The 18,502-nt window shown below is 50.7% G+C and overlaps 3 protein-coding genes across 13 annotated transcripts in view; 1 reads left to right on the forward strand and 2 right to left on the reverse strand.

Moving 5' to 3' along the window:
• Positions 1-2,408, reverse strand: part of Iqgap3 (IQ motif containing GTPase activating protein 3) — a 36,453-nt gene extending 34,045 nt beyond the window's left edge. For both annotated transcript variants that reach the window (XM_005411682.2, XM_013508311.1), the window contains exon 1: positions 2,323-2,408. In XM_005411682.2, the coding sequence (XP_005411739.1) occupies positions 2,323-2,359 (37 nt within the window). In that variant the 5' untranslated portion in view covers positions 2,360-2,408. The remainder of the gene's footprint in view (positions 1-2,322) is intronic.
• A 3,072-nt stretch (positions 2,409-5,480) lies between these two features.
• Positions 5,481-6,833, reverse strand: LOC102024723 (isoaspartyl peptidase/L-asparaginase-like). The gene is given in 3 exon segments (XM_013508201.1): positions 5,481-6,071; positions 6,074-6,178; positions 6,819-6,833. Coding segments are annotated over 3 exon segments (651 nt in total). The 3' UTR covers positions 5,481-5,540.
• Positions 6,834-9,250: 2,417 nt separating this feature from the next.
• Ttc24 (tetratricopeptide repeat domain 24) lies at positions 9,251-17,715 on the forward strand. 10 transcript variants are annotated; one of them, XM_013508318.1, is made up of 11 exons: positions 9,254-9,398; positions 10,688-10,756; positions 11,657-12,342; positions 12,496-12,699; positions 13,146-13,274; positions 13,416-13,528; positions 13,874-13,945; positions 15,206-15,303; positions 15,425-15,528; positions 16,176-16,272; positions 16,661-17,715. In XM_013508318.1, the coding sequence occupies exons 2-11, from the start codon at positions 10,746-10,748 to the stop codon at positions 16,740-16,742; spliced, it is 1,596 nt and encodes a 531-aa protein (XP_013363772.1). In that variant the 5' UTR covers positions 9,254-9,398; positions 10,688-10,745; the 3' UTR covers positions 16,743-17,715. The 10 variants fall into 10 exon arrangements, with proteins under 10 accessions (XP_005415400.2, XP_013363772.1, XP_013363773.1 ...); XM_013508319.1 differs by having other exon boundaries at positions 9,254-9,394; XM_013508312.1 differs by having other exon boundaries at positions 9,255-9,398; positions 11,639-12,342.
• The last annotated feature ends 787 nt before the right edge of the window (positions 17,716-18,502 follow it).

Raw genomic sequence — 18,502 nt, forward strand, 5'->3', positions numbered from 1 at the left:
AAAACAAAACAGATGAAGAAGTAACTCAGTGGTAGAGCCCTTGGGTAGCATGTGTGAAGCTTTGGGTTCAATCCTCAGTACCTCCCAGCCCAGAACAGATAGAAATGGGGGAAAGGAAGCCCAACAGAGGGGACCACAGCACTTGGGATGAAGTGGAAGGACAAAGAATTTTTTTTAAAGGTATCTTTATTACACAAAGGTATCTTTATTTATTTATTTTTTTGGTGTAAGTCACCAGAGAAGGAAAATAATCTTCAAAGCTAAATAAGATGCAGACAACTCTGACCTCCAAACTCAAGAATAGGGACTTGGCCGGGGATATAGCTCAGCGGCAGGAGTACCTGCCTGGCTAATGCAGGGTCCTGAGTTCAATTCCCAGCACCAAAAAAAAAAAGAAAAAAAGAAAAAGAAAAAAAATAGGGACTCCTTTTCTTCCCTATTCCTTACTCTTCCCTAGCCATGGTTCCTTTATTTTTCTCTGTCTTCCTCTCCTCCACCTCTCCTTATGGAAGATAATATCAAATCTCACAGTGAGAGAAAGCTGCACACACAAAAGAAAACAATTTAGAGCTGGTGTGGTGGTGCACACCTGTAATCCCAGCACTTCAGAGGCTGAGGCAGGATTGTTGCAAGTTGGAGATCAGCCTGGGCTACAAAGTGAACTCAAGGCCAGCCTGAACTACATGTGAGACCCTGTCTTCAAAAGACCAAAAAAAAAAAGCAAAGAAAAGAAAACAATTTAGGAACTTAGGTGGCCTGCAGAAACAGAGCTTGCTCAATCTGTCCTTGACTCAGCCCTTAAAGTGTGGCTCTCACTTTTTAATCCTATTTCCACATACTGCATATCCTGCAGTAGGATTTGGAGAGGGGCAGGGCTTATTTGAATTGGCAGTTAAGAAAGTTAAAACACATGTGCACACATTTTCAAGTACGGATTTGAAAGCACTGGCCAACTGCAGGAAATCCACGGGTTCCTCTGAGGTGTACAGGGAACAAGTATTGGTTGTTAAGCATGGAAAATAAACCAGTAAGTGAGTGACCTCACCTCACAGTTATGGACTGAGATGGGCGGGACTTTGTACACACACAGTGCCTCTTGAAAAAAAAAAAAAAAAAAAAACCCACAAAATATTCTTCCTGCCTATCCTTGGCTGGAACTAGCTTTCCTTCGAGAGGTGGGTGGATATGGACTTTGCTCTTTGAATCCTAACGTAGGAGGAGGGGTGAAGGAAAAGGATCAGGTTTTGCATTTAACTCGGGATGACTGGATAGAAACCTTTCTGCCTTCCCATTCTTCCATCTCCAGCCCTTCCCTCTCCCTTTCTCCAAGCACTGTGCTGCTAGCTATAAATGCAGACAACAGGCTGGAACACAGTCCTATTGGAGCTGAAGCTGTTGGGCGGAGCTAGGGACTCTGCATTTCCATTCATGCAATCCTGGCTCCCTGCGGTTTGAAAGGAACTGTCTTGTGTTTTACCATTTTTGTTTGTGGTGGTAGATTGAACCCAGGGACTTCACACTGAACTCTATCCTCCCCAGGCCCCCTTTTTTTTTGTTTTTTGAGACAGGGTCTTGCTATAGATAGTTCAGCCTGGCCTTGAACTCACTATGGAGCCCAAGCTGGCCTGGAATTTATAGCACTCCTACCGCCTCAGCCTCTGGAATGTTGGGATTACAGGTGGGTGTCACCAGCCCTGGTTTATTTTATTTTCAGACAGGGTCTACCTGACTTGTTATTTGCTTAGGCTGGCCTTGAAATGTCCATCTTCCTGCCTCAGGCTCCCAGGGTGATGGGCTCACAGGCTTATCCACCACACCCAGTTGGTTCGGTACCTCTTTTGTTTGTTTTTGGTTTTTGAGACAGGGTCTTGCTTTATAGTTCAGCTGGCCTTGAGCTCACTACATAGCTCAGCTGGCCTCGAACTCAAGCGATCCTCTTGCCTCAGCCCCCACCACCCCGCGTGCTGAGATTACAATAGTGCGCACCCACGGCCAGCTTCCAAGGGGCATCTCAAAGTGCAAGCGTTCCCGAGGTCCTTTCAGAGTCCTGCTCCTGGACAGCGCTTGGTAACTATAAGTAACCCCGAGTTTAAAGGGTCATCTAGGCAACCTGGCACAATCTCCCAACCCTGGAGCCCCAGAATCTGGAAACAGGGAGAGAACTGTTCAAAAGGTGCGAAGCGGGACCGTGGTCCTGCCCACGGGCACCGGGGCTCCCATTCCCTCTGCACCGAGCAGCCCCCCGCCCCGCCGCCCATGTTGCCAAACCCCCTCCAGCCGCATCCCGACAGAGCACCCCCCCATCGGGCCCTTCTGACTCACAGGCCTCCCGACCCCGGCGCGCTCCTCCGCCTTCCATGTTGCTCCTTCCAGGTTTGAATCTCCCGCCGCTGGGCCGCCGCCCCTCGCCGTCGCCACCCCGGGAAAGGCTACTTCCGGCCCGCAGCGCAGGGGACCCTGGGGGTTGTAGTTCTGGGCCACGGAGGCCTGCGTCCCGGGTGGGGAGGAGAGAGCACCAAAGCTGGGAAGGGTCACCGGAGGCTAGGAAGGGGCTCCCACTCACACTGTATACCCCAAATCAGGTAGCGACTTGATTTACTGTTCCTCCAAGGCTCCTTTGCCAAACCGGCTCATTTTGGGCAGCCCTTGCCTTTATCCTTTCCCCTAACTAACCCTTTTACCCTGCTCAGCTTCCATAGTGTTCCCAGGTCGCTTTCTCTTTTCGGCCTGCGTGGTACTGTGCACTAAACCAAGTGATGGATGCAGAGATACATAAACACTGTTGGAGCCGGGGATGTAGCTCAGTGCACAGCGCTTGCCTGGCAAGTGTGAGGACCGGAGTTTGATTCCAGGTACCATGTTAACGCTCTAAGAAGCTTACTGTTCCGGCGCAAGTCCTAGACGTATAGTCAAATAAATTAGGGGTCTGTGGGAACACCCTATGCAAGAGCAAGGCATTGGCTTCAGAAAATTAAACTTGGGCCAGGGATATAGCTCAGTGGCCCAGCACCTGCTGGGCAAGCACAAGGTCCTGAGTTTGATTCCTGGTACCAAAAACAAAACAAAACAAACAAAACAAAAAACTTAGCCCAGTTTTAGGGGAGAACAAAGTTCAGCCAGGAAGAAGCAGGAAGGGGGAGTCTCAGGGCCCAGTCAGGCCCTGACCTGAGGTACCGAGATGAAGTCAGGCAAGCAGTCAGCAGCCAAGGAACACTAGACATTAGGTCAGAGTAAGATTTCTGTCTTGGAAGGAACCCTCTTAACAGCAGGGGCTTGGAGGGGGATGAGGCTGGGGATAGGGACCATATGGGAGCCTATGGCAGTCGTATAGATGAGAAATAATAAGATCTGAACTAATAAATAATTCAACAACAACTGCTGAAAAATATTTTCAGGTACATTTTTTGATAGGTTTCCTTCTTTGACTCTTTCTCTCTTTATCCTTCCCATACAAATAGGCAGTTAGGCTCTCAGCATCAGGAGAAAATGTGAAGGAGCAGAAAACAGAAAATAGCTAAGTGTACAGCCTGTAGAGGAACAGAGAAGATTTGGGGCTGAGACAAAACTAGGCAAACAAAATAAAGTTTGAAGAGAGAGGGTATTCCCTTAAAGACCCAAATGGATTCCCCTGGCCTCTAACCAGCTAAGGGAATTAGAGACACTCTAGATATTGTTGGCTCCTAGTAACAAGTTTCCCCTTCCTTGCTTCCTGGGAAGGCCTTTGGGAATATAAGACCTGAGAAGAAAGTGTCTTAGTTACTTTTATCACTGCTGAGACAAAATACCTGACACCCAAAGTTAAAGGAGCAGAGGTTTATTGCAGTTCACAGTTTGTAGAATTTTCAATTCATAGTTGGCTGGCTTCAAGGCAGGGTGGTATGGCAGAGGAGAAACCATTCATGAAAGGCAGAAGGCAGCAAGGCAGCAAGTAGTGAAGCAGTGAAGCAGCCAGCGATGACAGCAGCTCTCTTTCTGTCCCTTATATTCTATCCAGGCTACCTGCCCAGAGTGGACTTACCCTTTATTCACACCCAGATTTATGCCAAACCAATCAATGGGCCAATTTAGTAGTCACACACCTTTGATCCTAGCATCACACACTTAACCCAGCATCACACACTCTAGATCCAGCCACCTCTGAAAAGCCTCTCTATGACCACATGGGGCTTTTGGGGGACACCTAGACACAAATTATAACGTAAGGGTTGCATAATGAGTCAGGAAGCTATGCCCTTAGATGTACAGAAATTCCCTGGCCCAGCTGGAAAGGAAGTTCCTAAATAAGTTATCCCCTCTTTTGCTTTGCAAGAGTCTGGGCTTGAAAGGGTCAGGTAGGGAAGAGGTAGGTCACTATAGGCTTGGCCTGGAAGGGTATATATATAGATCCTTCTCCTTGATGCTGCTCTGCTTCCTACCTGGCATGCTATAGATTGTTTCTCCTCTGCCATACCCCTCTGCCATGCTGCCCTGCCTTGGAGACAGCTGACTATGGACTGAAACCTCTACACACTGTGAGTTAAAATAAACCTTTTCTTTAACTTGTGAGTATTGGATATTTTGTCCCAGCAATGAGAAAATAACTAAGACATGTACCAACATAACATCAGTGTGCACTGACTGCTTATTATATAATGGATACTATATTTAGCATTATCTTACAAGTATCATCTTATTTAATCTTCACAATAGAGATGAGAAACCAAGGCTTAGAAATATCACACAGCTAATAACTGGTAGAGGCAGGATTTAAACTAGATAGTCCCTAAGCTAGGCATGGTGGCACATGCTTGTAATCCCAGCACTTGGGATGCTGAGGCAGGAGGATTGTTGAGAGTTCAAGGCCGGCCTAGGCTACAAAGTGAGCTCAGAGCCAGCCTGAACTGCATAGCGAGATCCTGTCTCAAAAAGACTAAGTAAATAAATAAATAAAAAAATAAAAACTAGATAGTTCCACTCCAAGTTTGAATTTGTTTGTTTGTTTATTTGAGACAAGGTCTCACTTTGGACCTCAGGAGGGCTTGTAATGGTTAAATGATTGTGTCAATTTGAGAAGTTTAGAAGCTTAACTAAATAGGCTCAGTAATTCTATACCCTAGGGTGTAGAGGACCCAACCTAGGGTGGTGGGCACCTGTATGGTATAAAGGGAAAATGAGGAAGGATGGACTTGCTTCTGTTCTTTGGAGGAGTTCCAGTCTTCACCTTCATCTTGGACTTCATCTCCTAGCTTCTAGCACAGACTCTTTGGCTTCCACCTCAGATCCTTCAGCCTTCTGGCGTGGACTTTTCAGCTTTCTGTTGTAGAGTCCTTAGCCTTCCGTTGTAGATCCATTGTCCTCCTGATACAGACTTGCATGGGACACTGCAGTGAATTCCAGACCTTGGACTGAAATCTTCAGTCTCTAGTATGCAGACATCCTCTCCACACTTCCTCATCCAACTCTGTGGCTGGCCATTGTAAGCTGATCTTGTAATTTTTTTTTTTTTCCTTTCAATATCTAATTGATTAAGCTATGCCAGCCCTGTAGGCGCCATCTCCAGCTCAGCACAGGTCTGTGACAGTGGTGTCACCGACGTCCATGCCAGCGTGCACCTTGCCACCCTTCACGGCTGCCCAGGGCATGGAGGTTGAGGTCCACTTTGCTACCCAGTCCCCTGCGCTGCTGATCAGGATGAGGCCCCCCAAGGCTTTGAGCCTCGACTTCATGTAGCTCAATGCCAGCTCTGCAGCCTGTTCCACCGTCTTTCCTTGCTCCAGGTGGAATAGCATAAGCCCGGCCAGATTCACCTTCAGGGTGCTCTCCCCATACCCCGTGGTTGACACTGCTCCGATGCTATTGTTGGCTTAGCCCCCGGACCCTACACAGGGCGAATCCCCGATGCCGCTAATCATCTTAATAATGCCCCCAGTAGAGGTGGTGTAAGCCATGTTTCCTTTGCAGTCCAAGGCCACAGTACCCACAGTTCCCAAGATTTTGATACAGTAGGAACTTGGGGTACCTTTTTCCCACTTCTTCTCCAGGTGTTTTCTGCTCCCCTCCCTCACCCGCTGCTCCCTAGGGATCTTCAGGACCACCCCCCCATGTCTGCTGCAAATTTCACTGCACCTTGGTCAGTCAGAAAGCAGCATGGGGCCTTGTCCCATGCCCAAGTCTCGCATGCCGTGGCCCAGTGAGGCCTCTAGGATCACGCCCTGGTGCACACGCTGCCAGCACTCACAAGAGATACAGCTCCATGACGCCAGGCTGCGGGCAAGCAGGGATTTGAGGATGGTGACTGGCGGGGAGCCTGATGCTTGCATGGGAGGGGGTAGTGGTGGTGGTGGTGGTGGTGGTGTCGTCCACGGGCCTCAGTTCAGCCCAGCCCCGGCTTTTCTGAATGCCTGTCCTCCTCCCTGTCCAGGGCTCTGCCTTGGACTGCACCCACCAAGCCTTCCCTCCACCCTGCAGGGCTGGAGCAGGTGTAGTCCTGATTTTGTAATTTCTTATACATTTGTATATCTTGTATTGTATCTGTTTCTCTAGTAAAACACTGACAAACACTGACTGATACTTGGCTTTTTTTTTTTTTTAAACAGTCTTGCTATGTAGTTCAGGCTGGCCTCAAACTCATGGCAATCTTCCTGCTTCAGCCTCCCAAGTGCTGGGACTACAGGTGTACATCACCACATTCAGTTTGAATTCTTTTTTTTTTTTTTGGTTTTTCTCCGATACCGGGAACCGAACTCACGACCTTGCGCTTGCCAGGCAGGCGCTTTTGCCGCAGAGCTAAATCCCCAGCCCCCTCAGTTTGAATTCTTACCACTATATACAGATAGTACCACCTCCAAGGCCATGAGCCTGCAGAAAAGGGGGTAGATGGGAGAGAAACTTCAAAGGTAGGCTAGAGAAGGAGGAGCCAAAGCTTCTCCTGGGTTTCTAACTTACTGACTATCCTACTAATGTTATGGCTTGTATCCAGGTGTTCCCCCAAAACTCATGCATTCATAGGTGGGGCTTTTTGGAGATGTCTGGATTTAGGGTGTGTGCTGCTGAGATCAAGATTGTGATGCTGGGATTGATTCACTGACACTAGGCTTAAGAGTGTGAGTGCTACCCGCCCTAAGGGTAACCTGGATGAGATGTAAGGGACAGAAAGAGCTGTTGTGTTTGTTGCTGGTCACTTGTTGCTTGCTGCTTGCTGCCTTCTGCCTGTCTGCTCTGTGATGCACTCTGCTATGCCTGCCTGCCGTGGGGCCAATCAGCTGTGAATTGAAACCACTATAAACTGTGAGCCAAAGTAAATGTTTCCTCCTTTAACTTTTCAGCAATGAGAAAAGTAACTAAGACAACTAATAACACTAAGAAATGGGAGAAAGATGAGTTTTACTTGGGTGAGTGAAGTCCACAGGTGTACATTTAGACATATTGGCTTATCAGCGGTGTTAAACCCAGAGGAAAGATGAAATGTTCTTGGAAAAGGACATGAAATAAGAGAAAATAACAAAGGGCGGAGCGCTGGAGTGCACTAGCCTTTAGCAGGTAGACAGAGGACCCAGACAGGAGCTGGAAAAGGAACTGTCATGGAAGGTGCAAGCCAAGACACAGTGTAAATGAAGAGGGAGTTGCAAGAGATGTGGTGGATATAGCCCAGAATAAAAAAGAAATGAGTCAGAAATGGTCATTGGATCATTCATCCGGAGGTTATTGCCCTCCCCAAATCACCCTCTGTCCTTACAGGGAAGCCCACAAAGCGGCCAGGCTATGGACCCATTCTGAGGACTCTGCCCGAGGGCAGAAGCTGCAGCCAGCAGCTCCCAAAGGGGCACCATGCCTCTGCACAGCAGGCAGGCAGCCAAGGCTGCAGGGGAAATGGAGGTAGTCCAACTACATCCTCATACATTTATTTCTGGCAAAGGCCTCTACTTAAGAGACCTTTTTGCTGGATACCGTAGCGGTGTAATCCCAACTACTGGGGAGGCTAAGGTAGGAGGACTGCAAGTTCAAGGCCAGCCTGGGCAATTCAGGGAGACCCTTTCTCAAAATAATTAAAGAGGGCTGGGAACATAGCTCCATGGTATTCCCAGTACCACAAAAACAAACGAACTAAAAGGCCTTTCTCAGGGTAAATGAGGACATTTGCTTTCTGGTGTAGCTATCCTTGGCAGGTTGGGTCATTAGGTGCTCCTGAGGCCTGTTGACCTCTCATTAAGCAGAATCTGGAGGTTGCTAATCATGGAGCTGAGATAAGAGGCACGGGGGCAAGGAGGCTCTCTTGATCTCCAGGCCTTTTCTGACCATCAGCCTTTTACCCTGGTCCCAAATGTGAAACTACCACACAGAGGCACCGTATGAAAGGGGGGAGGGGAGGGTGTGTGTGTGTATGAAGGGTTAACCTCTATGAAAGCCCAAGCCCCATTATATTTTGCAATCATTGTGTTAGTGGGTAGGGCCCTTGGCTGAGTACCTTAAATCAGAAAACCTGGGGTCTATCCCAGCATGACAGTGCATACCTGTTAGGAAAAAGAGAAGAAACAGATATATGAGCTCAACAGGAGAGTTTTATTGCAGAACAAACCTGAGGCGGACTGCTCTGGCAGTAGAGACCAGACCAGCTACTCTCACACAGGCTGTGGGGTCTTCTCTAGGGTCATGGGACTGGGGAGCTCAGTGAGAGGGGGTCGTGGCTACCTGCCAAGAACAAGGCTTGAGAGAGCACAAGTGGTAATGGTTGTCCGAGGCCGAGACTTGGGAAAACGCAGGAAGTCGTGGCTACTATCAGTAGCAGGGTTGAGCGTGTTATGTATCCCCAGGTGCAGGTGTGGTGGTAGAGGTAAAAAGGCATCTCTGATCAGGATGATGGTGGTTGGATTCCTTCAATACCTATAATCCCAGCACTCTGGGAGGCTGAGGCAGGAGGATTGCAAATTCAGTCCTAGCCTGGGTAACTTAATGATTTAACAAGATCCTGTCTCAAAAAATAAAAAGGGCTGGGGATGAAGCGTAGGGGCTCAATCTTCCAGAACCACAAAAAAGAAAAAGAAAACCTGGGATCTAATCCCAGATACATGACTGCCATGTGACTCAGCCAAGTCACAACCACTCTCTGAGCCTCAGACACTTCCTCTGAGAAGTGAAGGGCCTGTGAAGCATTGAGCCACTCCTTGAAGTAAGGCACCCAAAGGGTCAGGTTGCAGCGGGGCAGGCAGGGTAGGCCAGTCAGCTGTCTGTGCCAAGTGCCATCAGAGCTCAGCACTAAGATAGGTCACCTGAGCTGTCATTCAAACAGTTCCCTAGTAGTGGGAGGGTGGTACCTGGTTGTCCGGTAACCCTGGGGGCTCTGAGCTAAGAGTTGTGGGGAAGTAACTCAAGCCGGGGGAACCATTCCAGAAAACCAGCTGCAGAGAAAACCAAGGAGGTAGGTAAGTTGTCCTGCAGAGGTAGCCCCCAAGACTGGGTGGGGGACCAGGAGTTCCCTTGAAAAGTCAGGAGTTCTGGGTGTTCTTAAAGGAAAGTGAATTTTTCTGAAAAGAGAATGTGTCACTTTTGCCTGACTCTGCTAAAAAAAGAGCAAGAAGGGAGAGGAGAGGGGCCACGTGACCAGGGCTGGGTTTCTTCCACTCCTTTTTCTGCCTCCTGGGAGGAGAGTTCCGCAAAGGGCTTTGCCTTTCCAGGGGAAAGTTGTGAGCAAGATGCATGTGCTGATAAGATGAAGGTATTTGGGTTTTGGGGGGCTCTGGAGACCCACACAAGATGTTGGGGGGTCCAGAACCAGCCAGCAGACAGCAGAGGAGATGGGGAGACAGAAGCTCCTTGAGGTGGGTGGGTGGGGTAAATGCTGCGGCAGAATCCATTCCTGGAGCTTGGCTCCTTGCACATTCAGCAGCCTCTTCAGCTCTGGTCCCCACAGCCTAGTGTGGCGCTGCACATGCAGGAACTCACAGGCCTGCAGCATGTGGGACTGTGGGCAGCCCACAGGGGGCAGCGTAAGGAGGTGAGGCGGGGAGGCCCTGTGTGCTGTTCATTCTATGTTCACTCCATAAACAAACAAACAAAAAAATGTGGTAAAGTAGATATAACATAAAACTTACCACTTTAACTTTTTAATTATTTTGGTGCTAGTTAAGCCCAGGGCCACATGCATGCTAGGCAAATGCTTCGTTACTAAACTATACCCTCATTCTAATCGTGTGTGTGTGTGTGTGTGTGTGTGTGTGTGTGTATGAGAGAGAGAGAGAGACAGAGAGGGGATTAAACCCAAGGCCTTTACCCTGAGCTGCATTCCCAGGCCTTTTTTGTTTTTTATTTTGAGATAAGGTCTTGCTAAATTGCCTAGAGCTCGAACTTGCAATCCTCCTGCCTCAGCCTCCCAGCATGCTGGGATTACAGGTGTGCACCATCAGATCTGGTTTAATAAACTTTTTTTTTGGCAGTGCAGCAGGGACCTGGGATGACCAGTTGTTCATAGGAAACAAAAGGCTACAAGGCAGCCAGAAACTTGGTATTTATTGATCACCTTTATGTTAAGGAAAATGGTGAGGAGATTATCAGATTACCCTGAGGGCAGTGGTAGTCTTATGCTAAGAAGGACTTTTTTTTTTTTTTGGTGTTTTTGAGACAGGGTCTCACTATGCAGTTCAGGCTGTCCTCGAGCTCACTTTGTAGCCCAGGCTGGTCTTGAACTCGTAACAATTCTCCTGCTCCATTACAGGCATGCCCCACCATGCCCCGCTTGCTAAGAAGGATTTTATGTTGATGAGGATCACTGGATGATTCAGAGGTCAGTGGTGATAGTAAGCTAATGAGGATCTTGCCCTGGACTGTTACAGCATGAGGGGACTATTAAGGCATTCAGTAAGGCCTCCTCCAGGCCCTAGCCTCAATTTATAATTTATGGTCCCCACCATTTCCCCCTTTTGTTTTTGTAATTGCAGCAGTTGAGACAGTGTACAGGCTATGATGGCCATTCTAGCAACAAACATATTCTCAGGAGTTTGTGGGAGGCCCTGTCGCGTCACCAGCTAGTGAGCCTCCTGCGTTGTCTTCTTTAATCGCCCCCATGTCATGGGTTTTGTAGCCTTCATAGATCTCAGTACTTGCAGTATTGGGCTGTCCTCCAGGGTCTTCCTCCAGAATGCTCCCACTGGAGGGTTAGGTGGGAGCAGGCTCTGCTGCGGGACTGGGATTTCCTCTCTCCCTGGTCACACGTTCCAGCAGGTTACCAACAGGTGTTCCATTGTCTGTTAACACACAAGCACACCCTCGACCCCATGAATAAACTTTTATTTAGAATTTACTATGTGCCTTCAAGTTGTTTCACATCTAATGGGGAAGACAAAGCATCTCTAACCATGTGATAAATGCCAGAAAGGACACAGATGTAAGGTTTGCAGGGGGCACCAAAGAAGTCCAAGTTTGGCTGAGGGATGAGAGCTTTTGGAAGAAAACTAACTTGACCTGAGTCCCAAAGGAGACCTAAGGAAAGAACATTAGAGTGAGGGTGGATGCCCTGCCTGATAGGACTGATGAAGCTGAGTGTTGGAGAGAAATCCTTGGGGCCCCGAGGTCACATTGGGACAGGAATAGGGCTCAATTGCCCCTAAGGGACCCTGCTGTGGGGGAGCAAGGCTGACTTACTGACCCCTCTGTTCCCCATTGTCAGCCCTATGTCTTCCCCCAGCCATGAGGAGACACCGCAGGAGCCCCAGCCCTCCAACTGCCAGAAGAAAAAGAAGAAAAGAAAACGGCTGCAGCGAGAGGCCAGCATTCAAGCCCTCACCAAGGCCGGCCACGGGGCCCTCCAGGCTGGTCAGAGCCATGAGGCCATGGTCAGCTTCCAGAAGGCCTTCCTGTTGGCCTCAGAGGCCCCACGAGCCAGAGATACCTCTGTCCTTCGGGCCTGTGCCTTCAACTTGGGGGCTGCCTATGTGGAGACTGGGGACCCAGCCAGAGGCCTTGAGTTGCTCCTGCGAGCCCAGCCTGAAGAGAAGGCCCAGGGCAGGTGTCATGGTGACCAGTGTTTCAATGTGGCTTTGGCCTACCATGCCCTCGGTGACCTGCCCCAAGCTTTGGACTGGTACCACAAGGCCCTGGGCCATTACCAGCCACAGGGTGACCAGGGAGAAGCCCAGGCAAAAATGGGAGCCTGCTACCAGGACCTGGGGCGGCCTGAACAAGCAGTACACTGCCTGCAGAAGGCAAGCCAGGCCTACACCCGAGCACGGCAGCCCCGGGCCGCAGCCCTCGCATTAGGGGCTGCAGCCAGGTGTATGCTGAAGAGTAGGCAGCACGGGCTGGGTGAGGTGGTGCAGGCGCTGGAGGAGAGCCGGAGACTTGCTGAGATGAGCGCTGAGCAGGGACCGCTGGGTGAGATCTCGAGCAGAGAAGTTGGCGGGGGTTGGGGGGGGGAGGACTGAGTTCTGTGGGAGGGGCTGGGCGACCCTGGAGGAGTGGGTGGGATGGCACCCTATAGCCTTACTTATGACTCATCTGGCTACCAGTGACCCCTGTGCTCTCTAGGCCATCTGTATAATGACCTAGGCCTGGGCTACTCCCAGCTCCAGCTGTTCCCTCTGGCCGTGGAGGCTTTCCTGAGGGCCCTGCCCCTGTGCCAGCAACCAGGAGAGCAGGCCACCGTGCTAAGGAACCTCGGGATGGCCCACAATGCCCTTGGCAACTATCGAGAAGCTTGTGACTTTCACCAGAAGGCTGCGGATCTGCATGGTGGGTGCCTGAGGCCGAGAACTGGACTGACGGTTAAGAGGGAGTTCCCATAGGGGTTCCAGGCCTGGAAGCCCAGATCTAGGGGTGAGGCTGGGAATGCAGGGTGTGGGAGAGTCAGACGGGAGGCAGCAGTGGTTCAGGGAGAGGAGGCCTGGTGTGGAGCTCAGCCCCTCTGTGTGACCCTCAGCAAATCACAGCCTCTCTGAATTTCAGTTTCCTTCCCCACATACACAAACGGAGCCATTGGCACCTTCCTCACCTACCTCACAAGGTTGCTGCGTGGCTTAAAACAGCAGCTGGGCCAAAACTCCGGGTGAGGTGAACCCTGCAGGAGAGGCCAGGGCTCTGTGGCCCGTATGGATGTGAGCCGAGGCTGGGTACCAGGGCTCCTGGACTCCCTCCCAGCAACCACAGCCTGCTTTAGCATGGGTGCCCTCTGTCCTTAGGCTCTGTGGGGCAGCGGTGGGAGCAGGGCCGCAGCTTTGCTAGCCTGGCATTCGCACTGAGTCAGCTGGGGGACCACAGGGTGGCCAGAGACAACTACCTGCATGCACTGCAGGCTGCCCGGGACACTGGTAAGGGTGTGGGTGTTGGCATGGGACTGGGGGTTGGCAAAGACAGGATCCTTGGGGCCGGTGAGGGTAGGTGGGGAAGTCGGGGGGGGGGGGTCATGGGATCAGGAGCTGTGAGGGGACCTTTCAGGCTCTCTTCCCCAGGGGACATGAAGGGGCAGTGGCAGGCCTGCGAGGGGCTCGGGGCTTCTGCAGCCAGACTGGGGCAGTACGACCAGGCCTTGAAGTACTATATGGATGCACTGGCCCATTGCCAGGTGAGATCTTCTGTATCAGACTCTGATTCTTCCCTGCCATCCCTCCTTTAGAAGACTTCTAGCTGACATTCCTGTCTTTGCTCCTGTCTCTACTCTACAATCATTCATTCACTCATCAAACAGGCTCTGCACACGGTGTGGCCAGTATGGGATACTATTGTGGGGAAGAGATGGTCTCTGTTTGCAGTGCTGGGCAGTCAGTGGCAGAACCTGGGAAAGGCAAAGGGACAGAGTAGAAGAGAAGGGAGAAAAAGTCCCCTCCCCCCTTTTCTTTCCTGTTTTTTTTCTCTGAGGACTACAAAGCCCTGGCCTCCCTCACCCTCCTCCCATTATTCTCCTCCCCAGAAGGAGCCAGACTCTATCCGAGGACGGCTGGTGGCCAAGCTGGCAGATGCCATGAAGACTCACTTGACCCAGGTGGGCTGGTCCAGGGTCACCCCTTGGTGCGATGATACCTGAGACCAGGAGCTGGGGGGCTGCCCCCGGGAGGCTGGGAGTAAGCAGGCCTGATCTCATGCCGGCTGACTGTACACAGGGCTTGCCTGTACACATTACGTGCCTGGGGCAGGAAGCAGTGGGGACTGTGGCGCATCTCCAGCACAGGGCTGCCCCAGGGCTTTGGCTGAGTGCTAAGAAGCCCGCTTTGGCTTTGGCTGAGTGCTAAGAAGCCCGCTGTGTGAAGGCCAAGGGTTGCAATGAAGGGTCCTAACTAAATCGAAATTGTGAGGAGGTGGAAACGGGTCCAAGTTCCTGGTTGCAATTCCCCCAATGGCCACAGGATGGAGATGGTGCTCCAAGGAAGTCCTTGCTCGTTTCCAGGTTAGACTGCGTCTGTTTTCCCCACACTCTAAGCTCCAGTCCTTCTTCTCAGGGCCTTGTCTCTCCAATGCCTTCCTCCCTTGCACTTTGAGATGTCCTTGGGAAACCTCCTCCCATACCAGGGATTAAAATACTTTATAGTACAGGGATTAATATACTTTATTATATGTATTTAATAGGGTTTATGGCCTCTCACTTGAAAGACTAGGACATCATGTTTATAATCTACAAGCAAAATTAAATTACCCTGGGTCTGGGGGTGCAACTCAGTGGTAGAGCACTTGCCTAGCATGTGCAACATCCTGGGGTTCATCCCCAGCTCTGAAAAAAGTTAGCATATGTGCTGCCAAAACGAGCACGTGGAAAAAAAATAGCCTGAGCTGGGCATGGTGGCCGGGGCTATAATATTAGTACTTTGTGAGGCAGAAAGACTGCAAATTCAAGCCTAGCCTGGGCAGTTTAGCAATTTAGTCAGATCCTGCCTCAAGGAAAAAAAAAATTAGCCTGGTGCAGCCAGGGGATTAGATTATGGGTCAGCAGACCCAGGCCCCACCTGAGGTCAGCCACCAACTCTTGCCAGGTAAGGCTCTGGGTAGGATGAGGTGATGGTCAGGCTCTGAGCAGGCCCACAAGCCTGAGCTCTAGCTTGAGAGCTCTGGTAGATCCTTCACTGAACAAAGGGCTTCACCCTGGAATTAATTCTCAGCGACAAGCGGCACACCCCATTATCTCTATCAAGTGACAGCTCTCTGGGGCCATCATGTCTCCCTGCAGGCAGCTGAAGGCAGCACATACTCACATGCACATCTGGGGGACCGTTTTTCTCTAATTGAGTCCCTGACCACCCTGCCTTCTTAGACCCTGGTTCCAGGAAGGCCCGAGGCTCCAGACAGTGCCTGCCGGGCAGCAGAGACCTCAACCAGAACGCAAAGGGGCTCAGCAGATGCCCAGTGCAGGTGAGTGTATGGGGCTTTGGTGGGGGGATGTGAGGCATGGGACCCATCGGTAGCCCAGGGAGGAGCAAACCTGGCCAGGGTGCCCCAGTGCTGGGCTGTGCCCCGGTTCCCTGCCCTGCAGATCTCTCAGTGGATGGGAAGATAGAGAGTTTGAGGAGGGCCACCAAGAGAAAGAAGTGGGGTCAGTGAATGTTCCTGTGACATCTGGGTCTCAGCAACAGCAGCGTGAGTGGAAGTGGGCTGCCGGGGCTGTGCCTGCCTCCCCACTAGTGGAACTCTCTTCCCACCTGCCTGGTCCTCCTGCCCTAGGTCTGCCCTCGAGCCACCCTGGCCCTGGCTGTCCACACTGCCAATCCCTGGTACAGCCCTCCTCTGTCTCCTCTCCACGCTGGGGCCTGTTTTCCCCTGAACACTTGCCAGATTTGCCCCTTCCTCAGTGCTTCCACCGCTTTCCTAACTTGTCCAACTTTGTGTCACGGAGCACTAAGGTTTGTTAAGAGCCTCTTACCTGCCAGTGTTTCGCGGGGTGCTTTTCTTATCCCAGCTCACCGCTCACTAGACTCCCTCCAAGGCTGCCAGCCCTGGGAGCAGAGTGAGTTCCCTGCTACTTGTTCAGCTGACTTGAACTTACCAGGGTCTTCTCTGCAGTGTGCGTCCTCCCAGGCCAGTGAGTGAGACCTTCCGGTCAGCTCATGTTTACTGAGCACCTGCCCGGTGATGGGCACAGTCGTTGGGGCGCCCCCCACGTGCAGCGCTAACATGTCCCCTGACACTTATCACCTTGTTCCTCTCCTAGAGCTTTCTCTTTCCCACCATGATGGTCCTTAGTGTGGGGAGACCTGTGATGAATGTATGTGGCCCTGTTCTTCCAGGTCCAGGACACACAGACCATCTTCCATTTGGAGGTGCAGGCCCCTCCAGAGTGGGATACCCCCACGTCCTGGTGCACAGTGGCCCCAAAGGTAACAGGTGAGCCTCTGAAGGAAGGACAGAGGAAGTGGAAGAGGATGTGGCTTGAGATGGTCTTAATAGGGCACAGCCAGTGTTAAAGTCGGAGATGTGATCTGGCGCTCGGGTACAGGCTCCTGAGCCCTTTGTCTTTGCCCTTCAGCAGTCTGAGCAGCTGCAGCCCAGGTTTGGAGGCCCGTGGCCTGGCCTGCCTCCTGCATCCCCCAGTGCAGGCCTCAGGGAAGGGCAAAGCCCTGCGGGAGGAGGGGGCCCAGAGTGCCTTCCCTCCTGCCCCAGAGTCCACCTGCAGAAGTGAGGGCCAGGGAGGGCACAGGAGGCTGGAACCAGGGACTCAGCCTCCCGCTCTTTCCCAAGTGCCCTGCCGGCGAGCCCCTCCCTGCCTCCTCAGGTCATCCAGGCGGCCCAGGGAAGCCTTCAGTAGCAGCCCTTTGAGGAGAGTTACCCAGTCTGGCTTCTGTGCAATCACATGACCTGGATGCTTCAAGCAGGACTTGGGGTTGGAGCTGCTTCCCAGGCTTCTGACCCTGCATGGATGCGGGGAACACAGCATGGTCAGTGAGTGGGCTCCCATGCAGGAGGAGCAAGCGATGCTGTCTCAGCCTGAGAGGGTCTCTTTGCTCCTCATCAGGAATTTGGGACTCACTGAGCAAAAGGGAAAAGGATGGTGAATTTCCCTTTTTCTTTCTGGATCCAAACCTCATGATTGCTATGGCCTTTGGCAGTTCTAAAACGATGACTTCATGGTTAGGTGACCTGGTGACTCTGGAGTCACTGACTTTCTGCAGAAGGTTACCTTTACTTATGGGAAGTGGAGATGTAGTGCTAAAGAAGACATCTTCGCTAAGTCAGTAAGTTGCCCAGGCTAGGCTTGAACTTGCAATCCTGCTGCCTCAGCCTCCCAGAGTGTGGGGGAATTACAGCCGTGCACCACCAGTTTACAGAAGACATCTTAACCAACCCCTGCACTCCACTTTCTCAGGCTTGTAGCCTATAGGACAATGACGAATGCCAAGGCAAGCAACAATGACAGAGCATTTGTTGAACATTTAGCGCAAGCCCCATATACTGCAGTCTTACAAAGATTTCCTTCTCCCAAGCTTCAGAGGCACTGTTGTTATCCCCTTTCATGGTTAAGCAAAAGAAGCTCAGAGGGGCTCAGTGGTTTCAATTCCAAGTCACACACAAAGTAGGTGGAGAAGCTTCAAACCCAGCAGCATATACCTTCTGTCCTGAACTGCACCTCCCTCCCCTGGCCAAGCCTTGCTTAGCAGGCTGTTGTGATGTCTCACGTGTGCTCATGCTGGTTGTGTGCATTATTATAAGGTGGAATTTAGTTAAATATTATATAAGTGGATGAGCTAAGTGTGAAAACAAGCACTGTTTCTAAAAGCTGAGATGGATCCTTAAAATACCTGATTAAAGTGAGTCACTTTTAAAAGCTAATATTGAATGACATGTGAGCAAGATTACAAATTGGAGGAAAATCGTAAGATTCTAGCTGGATTACACATTCACATTGTTCCAAACATGCCACAGTTGATTCACTTTAAAGAAGCAGACTGAAATGCCGATGATTTGTAACTGGTGAGGTTTATGTAAGAGAAAAGACCGTGGCTCCACTTTGACAGGGAGTAAATAAATATACTTTAAGTTGAAATAAAATAGTTCGCTCTGATTAGGTCAGATAAGGAGGCATAGGGGAGACAAGGTAGGGGTCTTTGTCTGGGTCTGAGAATTAAATTGACATGAAACAGATTAACAGGAGAAAGATACACCGATTTTGAAAGGTTTTATGTAACACAGGAGGCTTCATTAGGAAATAAACACCCCAAAGAAACAGCAAAACCTAGATGCTTTTATACTAGGTTGAAAAAAAGAAAAACAATTATGGAAAAGCAACTAAAAGATATGGGGAGGAAGATCAGGTTTCTCTCCACTTCTTTTTTTTTGGTATCAGGAATCGAACTCAGGACGTTGTGCTTGCCAGGCAAGTGCTTGTGCTGCTAAGCTATATCCCGGGCCCCCTTCCACTTCTGCTCCCCATCTTTGGTGATCCTTCTTTCCTTTTGGCACAGGAAGGAAGTCATTCACATGTTTCTTTCTTCCTCCCTTTCCTCTTTTCTTCCTTTTTTTCTCTCTTTGTTTTTTTCTTTCTCTCTTCTCTGTCTCTGTCTCTTTCTTCAGACAGGGTTTCACTATGTAGCCCAGGCTGGCCTCAAACTTTCAGTGA

The sequence above is a fragment of the Chinchilla lanigera genome, unplaced genomic scaffold, assembly GCF_000276665.1.
Source record: "Chinchilla lanigera isolate Chin_1 unplaced genomic scaffold, ChiLan1.0 scaffold00144, whole genome shotgun sequence".
Lineage (NCBI taxonomy): Eukaryota > Metazoa > Chordata > Mammalia > Rodentia > Chinchillidae > Chinchilla > Chinchilla lanigera.

What these genes read in the sequence shown, in the direction of transcription:
- Ttc24 (XM_013508312.1), top strand. An exon ending in CGCTGAGCAGGGACCGCTGG is followed by an intron (nt 12,343 to 12,495) that starts GTGAGATCTCGA and finishes TGTGCTCTCTAG; the next exon opens with GCCATCTGTATAATGACCTA. An exon ending in TCAGCAGATGCCCAGTGCAG is followed by an intron (nt 15,304 to 15,424) that starts GTGAGTGTATGG and finishes CCTGCCCTGCAG; the next exon opens with ATCTCTCAGTGGATGGGAAG.